Below are 10,243 nucleotides of genomic sequence, written 5' to 3'. Positions count from 1 at the left end.
TTCCAACACTTTGAAATCTTTTTAATATCTCACTGAATATTTGTGGATTATTGAAAACTTTTTAATATCTCACTGAATATTTGTGAAGCTTCTCTGGCAGCATTTCATAATAGATAACTCCATCATTTGAAAACATCTGTGGGTGCTGTTAATACAACCTGCTCAGTCATGAATATACAGTACGTCCACATCAAAATGCACCATTTTTTGAGCCAGTTAGACCTACATTGCTGCCTAGTTTTTGTCAACATCTGGTACATTTTAATTGTTTCATTGTTCTCTGGCCGAACGAAAATGGTGTGAGTTCAGGAGAATGGTGCTGTGGTATGCAAGGTTAAATCCATTAATAGATTCTCCATGCCATACAGCACAATGACAAGCAATGGCAATATGAATTTGCATCTGAAATGCTTAACTGAACTGATTGGAAACCTGCATTTTGGCAAGTGTAAGCATAGTGTTAGCATTTGGTGGTCACAGAATCCACACAGTGTGAAGGAAAACGTACGAGATCGCCCAAAAGTGAACATTTGGTGTAGCCTCATGTGTGAAAAGATAACTGGACCATTATTGTTTGCGGATGAGACTGTCACTATTTAGGAAATATTTGCTGTTCCGCAGGTTGAAGAAATCTTAACGACAAAATGGTGGTCCACCTCGCTGGTGGATGTTTGGAAAACACTGAATTGAATGTTTCCATGGTACTGGCTTGGATGTGATGGACCCATGAATATGCCTCCACGTTCTTCTGGCAGCCCACAACAGGGTTCATGGACTACGTGAAGTGCAGGGTGTTCGTCATTGCAGCGTGGAATCTTCATGACCTCCGTACTCGGATTTTGGAAGTCATTGGTATCATCCCTCTGGACATGTTTCGGTACCTGGATGGAAACCGAAGACAGGTCAGACATTCTTCATGTCACCGCAAACGTTTTAAAGTGTTGTGGTTTGATGTGATTTTTTTTTAACGTGGCATACGGCTCATTTTTCAAAAGGCCATAAGTCTACTTCATTTAATTTTGAGCTGCGAGCAAACTGAAAATAGAGCATTTCGGTGTAAATACCCTGTAAAACATAAACAGCAAGATCTTATTTCTACATCTGACTTCCGTTCAAAATAACACAGTGCCACAATTTTGGAACAGCCTTTGCTTGAATTGTTTATGTTTCATGAACAGGCCCGGGTAAAAAGCCAACTTTAAGGAATATCTTACCCATTGCGAGATAATTTTTAATCTCTCTGAAGTGATTTACTGACTATCGCAAAGACTGCGGTCAATGTGTTTGTTTATTGTTATCCAAAGAAAGACATTAAGACAATGACATTCGGTACAATACTACAATAGAAGAGATCACTGGAGTGGATTTAGCCCTAGCGCAAACGCGTGAAGCGGCTGCAGTAGCAATTACGAGAGCTTTTAAATATGTTTCCATGTTAATGAAAGAAGCAGTTAGTCTCGAGCGGAAAAATAAGTTTACTGGACGGTTGTACGTCTTTTCGAAATTCATCGATGTTTCTCGAAGCTGCGGCTACAATTATATTGAAATACTGTTTTATTTGACAGCCAACACAGCTCGTATTTTCGCGAATACAAAAAGAAATTCGACATTCATGTAACCTTCATTCATCATAGTACCGTTTAATCTTCATTTATTGACAATTTTTCGCTTTTACCGGCACTGACTGACACTGATTTTTATCACTTACAAATTTATTACATTAACGTTATCGCTGCACAGAGATTTCGTAATGCACGATAAGCCCTGAAGTTCCGACGGAATTGTTGTGGGTGTTGGAACTGGAAGTGAAAGTGAAAGCAGATGTTAGGTGTGTGATGTTAGATGTGTCAAATAACTCGACCAGTCATGAAGCACGACGTGTACGAGTTGAAATGACAGTCCAATAGTGCAGTGAAAGCTGTCAGTTATATTTTATGGCGCTAACTTCTGGAACAGGAGTAACTGTTGACACGTTTTCCCTTCCTGTTTAATGAGTGAATATAAAGAATGAAACCTGCTAGTGATAACACAAGGAGATAGTGGCTGGGCAGAATAAGCGATTCGTCAGAGTTTTACGTATTGTTAAAGATACCGCGTTAAGCATCATTTGAAAGAATTAAGACTCAGGTATAAAACAGTTACTAGAAGAGACGAGAAACGGAGAACTACTGGATGCTGTGTTTTATAAGAAATATTCAGCGTAGATCCCGGTTGTTGTGATATATTACTAATTTTATGAGGTGAGTGAGGTTGTTTTACTCTTTAACTGTTGGAAACACCATTTTCGGCACCCATTTAAGTTGTGCATACTACAGAAACATTATTTTTTAAACTTTCGAAATTCTTGATTAGAAAAGAGCTGGTCTTATATCGATTAATTTCTTTCTCTATCGCCCATGGTGTACGACAGTACAGAGAAGACCAGTCATATAGGCCATCAGTCTAGAAATGGAGCTTACATCATTTTACTGTGTGCGGATTATTGGTATTTCAGTATGGGATAGTAGAAAGCAATGTGTTTTTACACGTGACTATGGTTTTCGGTCGATGAATGCGGACTACCTCACGTCATTTCACTGTGGAGTACACCTTTTGCAAAACATGCTCTGCCTGCATCAATTGTACATTTATTTTGTACATTTTTTTCATATCAGGTTTCAATGTGTTTCTTATTGAGTCAGTTTCACATAGGCCTTTTAATTTTCACATGGGTCAACTCATTTTGCCAGTAGACTGAAATGCCTTAAAAAACACTGGGATCCTGTTAAATATAGTACCTGTTCAGATTCAGATCCTCAGTTGTACAGAATCTTATAATATGCAGTTATAAACAAATCAAAAGACATTACATTACCTTAAAGTAGGCCTAGATATCAGTAGGTATTTGCATTCAGTTGACTAGTAAACTGAGGTGACATCTAAACTTGGGTAAGTTAACCAAGAAGATCAGTTCTGCTTGCTTTGCACTTAAATCTCTCTCATTGTGTTGATTTGGAGATAGGATTATTTCACTCAGTACTCTCCTGTGGCATTATCTGAGAAACAAATGCAACTATGGTTAAAATAGTATTTATTCTACAGCAGAATGCATTAAGAATATAATGTTAAGTTGATAATCAAACATCTTGTAGGGACCTCTTGACTCTCACTTCTATGCCAATACATAAACTCTCTAATGGTACCGGTATTCATGGTTAATAAAAAGTGTGAATTTATTATGAACAGTGTAGCTCAAAAAAACAGAACTAGAAGTAAAAAATAATTTTCATACAGGCTGTACATCCCTTTATGGGGTTCAGAATGTAGTTTCATACTCTGATGCAGGACTCCATAACAAGTTGGTTGCACACATCAGGCAGGAAATTTCATATCCACAAAAATTTAAAACTGCTCCTGAAAGTAGTAGACAAAGTTTGCAGTTTGAACAACAAAGTAACTGATGGCCGAAGAAAAGAAGATATAAAATGCAGACACATAGTAACTCAGCAAGAAAATTTTTATCTGGAACAGAGAGATATCGTAACATTCAATTTAAGTTTAGGAAGTCTTTTATGGAAGTATTTGTCTGGAGTGTAGCAATGTATAAAAATGAAATATGGATGATAAATAATGCAGACTGGGAGAGAATAGAAGCTTTTAAAACCTGTTACTACAGGAGGGGGGCAAAAATTGGGGATTACTGAAGAATGGGATACAACCCATCGGCTTTGACCAAGGATGTCAGAAGTTACCGCAGGTAATGCATTGCTTACAATTAAAAGCAAAGATGAATGTTGAGAAACATAAGAATGCAGGACAGAGAGAACAGATGGTAGACTTATAACACACATATTCATATTTTGAACGTAATATTAAGTATATCGCTTCTTTGAGTCCTAGCATCCTATTCTTCAGTTGGCCTATATAGCTCAACTGAAGAATAGGATAGTAGTGCAAAAAAGAAAGAAGGAAAAACGGGGGCAGAAGTAACATTAACATGGAAAACCTCAATTGACATGTAAGAGTTGTATACCGAACTTCTGCTGATCTATATAGGTGAACTGCAGTACAGGATACAAATTTAACATGTCGGATTTTTCACCTTCGTTAGCAGTAGTATCCTGTTCGTAAGTTGACCTATGAGTATCAACTGAAGTACGGGATACAAATTTTACAGGTGTTGCTTTTTCCGCCTCCGCTACTACTAGCATCCTATTCTTCAGTTGACAGAAATATTATCAAAGGCAAAAAGACAAACATACGTAAAATTCATGTTCCATTCTTCAGTTGATCTATATAGATCAACTGAAGAATATGATGCTAATGCTAGCAAAGGCAAAAAATAGTGACAGACATAACTTTTGTATCCATTACTTCAGTTGATCTATATAGGTCAACTAAAGAACAGAATACTATCTTCATAGTTCATCTGAGGTTTAGGATTTCTGTGTTACATATATCACTTTTTTCATCTTTGCTAACACTAGTATTCTAGGATAAAAATTTTTCATCTGTCGGTCTTTTAGCCTTTGATAGTACTAGCATCGACTGAAAAATATCGTAGTGATAATAGTGCCAATAAAGGGAAAAAAAGCAACTGTAAAATTTGTATTCTTTGCTGCAGTTGATGAACCCTTTTCAAGTCTTCCATATTCATAGGAATAGATAAATCAATACATACAAATGAAAATCAAAAAGTAAAAATTGTTCAGAATGAAAAACAATTCTTCCAAAATATATCAAGTTCACTAAGAAAAAAATAAGTACCAAATGATTTGGAATGAACAAATGATTTAAATTAATACAAGCGACTAAAGAAGATAACTGATTTATTATCTATGGCTGAAAAATAGACATAAAAATCTATGAGTAAACTATTATGTAATTGGTCAAAAACGGTGGGTTGTATCCAATTCTTCAGTTGGCCCATAAATTGGATGCTTAGATCAGATAACTAATGAAGAGTTACTGAATGAAACCATAGAGAAATTTATGGCTCAGCTTGATTAAAAAGATGGATTAGGTTCATGGACACAGCTTGGAGCACGACAGAATAGTGAATTTGGTAGTAGAGTGATGTGGGGGTTTTAAAAATTGTGGAGTAAGACCAAGGCTTGAATAAAATAAACGGGTTGAAATTGCTATAAATTGTGGTAGTTATGCAAAAATAATTCTTCCACTGTAGCGCTGGTCACAAAGCAGCTTCTCTCTCTCTCTCTCTCTCTCTCTCTCTCTCTCTCTCTCTCTCTCTCTCTCTCTTTTTTAAAAAAAGGGCAGAGCTTTGCAATATTTTAATTACAGTCTTTTGATTTCCTGGATTGAAGCATGGGAACTTCAAAGAGCTGATCTGATCTCCATAGTTCGAGGGTAACATCGTTTTCCCAGATCCCATACTTTGGGTGAGACATCTCTTTCAGTTCAGATAATATACAAAGATTTTGATAATCTATTATCACCTTGGTGAGTACTCACAGTGGGCTGATAAGATAGCTGTCAATGTGTTTTCATAACATTCTTAATCAGCAAGATGCAGGTGTGAAATTTTTGTTTTCAAATTGAATAGGTAGGTTTTTTGTTCCAAAATAAGACTTCTTGGTTATGCTGTTCTGTATGCATTTTGTGAAATTCTAGATAAGTTAATGTAGTGTCAAAGATGATGTGACTTACCATACGAAAGCGCTGGCAGGTCGATAGAAACACAAACAGACACATACATACACACAAAATTCAAGCTTTCGCAACAAACTGTTGCCTCATCAGGAAAGAGGGAAGGAGAGGGAAAGACGAAAGGAAGTGGGTTTTAAGGGAGAGGGTAAGGAGTCATTCCAATCCCGGGAGCGGAAAGACTTACCTTAGGGGGAAAAAAGGACAGGTATACACTCGCGCGCGCACACACACACACACATATCCATCCACACATATACAGACACAAGCAGACATATTTTTCCCACGTGGAATGTTTCCCTCTATTGTATTAATATAGTGTCAGCTATATATTGTTGTAGGTGGTGTTGTTGTGGGTCCAGAGACTGGTTTGATGTGCTCTCCAGGGTAGTATATCTTGTGCAAGTCTCTTCATCTCTGTGTAACTTCTGCAACCTTTTAAATCCATTTGAAACTGGTTGCTGTGTTCAAGCTTTGCTCTCCTCCTACAATTATCACCCACCACACTTCCTCCATACCAAATCGCCAATCCCTTACAGCCTCAGATAGGTGCCATCAACCAATCCTTTCTTTTAGTTGAATTTCTTCTTTCCTTAGTTTGATTCATACCACCTCTTATTTTTACAAACTAAATTTTTAATCTTCAACATTATCCTGAAGCACCACAGTTCAAGGGTTTATATTGTCTTCTTGTGTGAATTGTTACTGTCCAAGTTACACTTCTGCACAATACATTCAGAAAACACTTCATAACATTTAAATTTCTTCTTGATGTAAAAACAATCTCTTTTCACGAAATGTTTTTGTACCTGTTCCCAGTGTGCGTGCTATCGATTTTCTGCTGCAGCCATTTTGCCACTTCTTTTGCTGTCCAAGCAACAAAATGTATGTACTACTTTCAGTGTCTCATTTCCCAGTCAAACCCCCTCAGCACTGCCTGATTTAACTCTACTACATTATATTATACTTGCTTTACTTTAGTTGATGTTCATCTTATAACCTCTTTTCAATAAACTAATCATTCCATTCAACTGCTCTTTCAAGTCTCTGACAGAAGTACAAAGTTGTCGTGGAAACCTCCAAGTTTTTATTTCTTCTCTCTGAACAATTCCCTTTACAAACCTCTCCTTTGTTTGTTCTGCTGCTTATCCAATGTACAGATTGAATAACATTGTGGGACAGGCTACAACCTCATCTCACTCTCTTCTCAGCTACTGCTTCCCTTTATTGTCCTGTGACTCTTTATAACTGCCATCTGCTTTTTGTACAATTTGTAGATAACTTTTTTGCTCCCTATATTTTCTCTCTCTTTCTTTCACAGTTTGAAACAGAATATTTGTATCAACATGGTCAAAAGCTTTCTCTAAATGTCGAAATTTTATAGATTTATATTTATCTTTCTTTAATCTGCCTTCTAAGAAAAGTCATAGTCAGTATTGCCTTACATGTTTCTACATTTACCGAGGAGGTAGTCTGTGATCAGTAAGTACTGGACTCACATTCAGGACAACAACAGTTCAAATACTTGTCTGGCCATCAATATTTAGGTTTTGCTTGGACAACAGCACTAAGGCTGCCACTAAAGCTGTGATATTTATATTGAAATAGGTAGGTTTGTGTCATTGGTACCTGTATCACTAACTTTTCTGGAAGTTTAGAAAACTATATGATGCCAGCTGTTACATGTTTTTCTAGTCTGCAGTCAGAAGACTGGATAGAGCCATTCCCATACTAGTCTACCCTGAACAACAGAGCCATTCAGTAGATATAGTTAATTGGTGAATTGGTCACATTTCCAAGTAGTGTGCTCCCTCCCATTTTCTCCAACATATAGAACGAGAAAATCTGAGGTTCACTGGAGAAAGTGACGGGTGATCATTTAACCAAAGTATAGCTGGTTGGCAGATGTGTTTGTAGGGCTAGTGAACCAAAGTTCCCAACATGTGCATTTGCTCCAGTTATCTACAGTACTATCATAGAAGGCAATGAGTAAATATATGACTTGGTCATTTTATTAACGTCAGCAGGCACATTTGACACTTTGTGTTACAGTACACTTTTAACATTGTACAGAGCAGAAGGTTTGTTGAATTTTACAGTGATTTGCATATTCTTCTTTGAAAAGTGTTTTTTCTGAAAATACTAAAACTATTGAAATTACGAAAAAGCTTATTAGCAATGGAAAGCCCGGGAAGGAAGAACATCCGTATGGAAAGGGTAATGAATACTACAAATGTTCACCTTTCGGATGAAGTTATTCATCAGATGAAGAAGGGCTCTAAGACCTGACTGCGACTGAATGCAACAAAAGCAGCAAACTAGCTGGGGTGGAAAGTTGGGGTAAGGGAGAAGCATGGGGTTGGTAGTGTGAGAGATAGAAGGGTAAGGATGGGTTTGCTGCTGATTAGAGTGTGCAGGGACTTGCTGGGTACTGACTAGCACTGCTAGCTGCAGCATGGGGAGACTGTGTTGGCAGTTTGGTGAGGGGCAGGGAATTAAAAGAAGAAAGGGAGAGTCATAGTAGGAGGAGAGGTGATACTCCTACATGGCGCGTCCCAGGTGGCAGATAGGGAGTTCCTCACTGGTTTACCGGCGGACTTATGTGAAATAAAATAGCTCTCACGGACCAAACACACCCTCTGCGATTAACAACCATAGTTGTAAATCGGGGCTTGTTCCAACTAAGGTTGACAATGTGCCGAAACGATATTTGTGTGGGGGTATTGTAATGGAAATACTTCTGCTGTTTGTGGAGAAAAAGCGGAATGATTTCCTAACCACAGAGTACCATATGTAGGTGTGTTTACTTGTGATTTCATTAAACTTCATGAGAATTGTGCAGTGCCCAGCAGAAATATTTCATTTAAACGTGTACATGAACAGTGTGCGGATGAAACCAAAAACATTATTCAGTTGGTAGAAAGTAACACTTCAACATGCGCACCCAGTATTTCTACAGGTATATGAGGGTTCCACACACAAGAACATGGCGGATATTACATGTTCACAGCCTGTGTTTATAATTTACAGTGGATTCAACACCTTCAAGAAGTAGACAGCTGAAGTTTTGTCATTGGCTAATTGAAAAGTGCTGAGTAATTCCATTAATACTTCTCACTGGTGAAGCCACATAGTATCGATAACACTTATAATTCACATTGTTGAGCCAATGAAAACCCACATGCATTTGTGGAGACACATTTTCAAGCAGATTTTCTCTATAAATGTGTAGTGTGGTATGTGTGATAGATGAACAACTGATTGGGCCATTGTGTTATTATATTCTCTTAAAACACCCCACAGTGCCTTTGGGGATGCGTGAAAGAGTAAGTCTACAAAGATAAAGTAAACACGAGATGAACTGATTGTATTATGAATAGTGCTGCCCATCTAGGTGACCTCAGAAGTGTGGTCTGTTGACTAGAGAACTCAAAAGTACAGTGAAGTTGGAGATGAAATTTATTAAAATATACTTTGAAGTTAATCATTTGCCTTTGCTTAACGCCTTCAGTGAGTAGTTGTTTAGGTTACATCTACAGCTTTGTGTCTGTAACCTATAAAAACTGTACACATTTTCTATGGAGTATTTCATTGACATTAGTCTATACTACAACCTCTTAAAATATTTCATCATCATCAGTTTTCTGCTATATTAGCAGGTCCTTTGCCTCTCCATTTCCTGCGATCCATCACTTTCTTCTTAAGGCTGCTATATGTTGTACCGTCCATCATGTCATCTAGTATCTGAAATCTTTTCCTTCGTCATTACCTTTTCCCTTCTACAGAACCTTCTAAAACTGTTTTTGTCAGTCCGTCATTCTTTCTTAATAGATGCCCAATCCAATTTCTTTTTCTTCTTTGCATTACATCTATTAACTGTCTTTTCTCTCCCACTCTTCTCAGTAGCTCTTCATCTTAAAAGCCTCCAGCCTTTCTCTGTCTTTCTTCCTCAAAGTCCCTGTTTCAGTGTCATACAGAAGAATACTCCATGCAAAACATTTTATGAGTCTTTTCCTCAGTTCTCTGTCCAGACTGCTGCAGAAAATTCTCCTTTTCTTATAAAATGCCTCTTTTGCCATTGCTATCCTTGTTTTAATTTCTGTGCTGCATTTCTAGTTGGTGTCTATCCCACTTAAATATTTACTATTTTCCTAAAACACCCTTGTGTGTGTGTGTGTGTGTGTGTGTGTGTGTGTGTGTGTGTGTGTGTGTGTGTGTGAGAGAGCACGCACGCACGCATAAAGTCTGTTAGAAAGCTTAATGTGTTTATAAGTAGCTCTACAGACAAAGAGCACCAACAGATATTTTGAGACATGTACGCATAAATGGATTTATACAAATGTATTTATTGTTAATCCTTCTACTGCCAAATTGGCAGCATAGATGAATCTGTAACTGCCAAGACAGAAACTATGTACTAAATCAAAGTGCTTCAATAGAGACATATATTTCCAATTTCACTAAAAGAAGAAGGTGTACTGAAGCAGAAGAACAGATCGAAGAAAAATTGCTAAAACCATTAAGCCATGAAATGGACAGTTCAGTGTTTGGATTTTTATTAATGTATGTTTATTGGTTCAGTTATCAGGTCATAATCAAT

The 10,243-nt window shown here is 37.4% G+C and overlaps 2 protein-coding genes across 2 annotated transcripts in view; one reads left to right on the top strand and one right to left on the bottom strand.

The window, feature by feature from the left end:
- Nucleotides 1-227: 227 nt before the first annotated feature.
- Nucleotides 228-1,285, bottom strand: LOC124804653. The gene is made up of 2 exons (XM_047264877.1): nucleotides 1,215-1,285; nucleotides 228-1,035 (listed from the first exon to the last, which is right to left on the bottom strand). The coding sequence occupies exon 2, from the start codon at nucleotides 909-911 to the stop codon at nucleotides 597-599; it is 315 nt and encodes a 104-aa protein (XP_047120833.1). The 5' UTR covers nucleotides 912-1,035; nucleotides 1,215-1,285; the 3' UTR covers nucleotides 228-596.
- Nucleotides 1,286-1,748: 463 nt separating this feature from the next.
- LOC124804651 (N-acetylgalactosaminyltransferase 6) overlaps nucleotides 1,749-10,243 on the top strand; it is a 170,342-nt gene continuing 161,847 nt past the window's right edge. The window contains exon 1 of the mRNA XM_047264875.1: nucleotides 1,749-2,240. The gene's annotated coding sequence lies outside the window, so the exon portion shown is untranslated. The remainder of the gene's footprint in view (nucleotides 2,241-10,243) is intronic.

The sequence above is a fragment of the Schistocerca piceifrons genome, chromosome 7 (assembly GCF_021461385.2).
Source record: "Schistocerca piceifrons isolate TAMUIC-IGC-003096 chromosome 7, iqSchPice1.1, whole genome shotgun sequence".
NCBI lineage: Eukaryota > Metazoa > Arthropoda > Insecta > Orthoptera > Acrididae > Schistocerca > Schistocerca piceifrons.
This window is presented reverse-complemented; position numbering and strand designations above follow the sequence as displayed.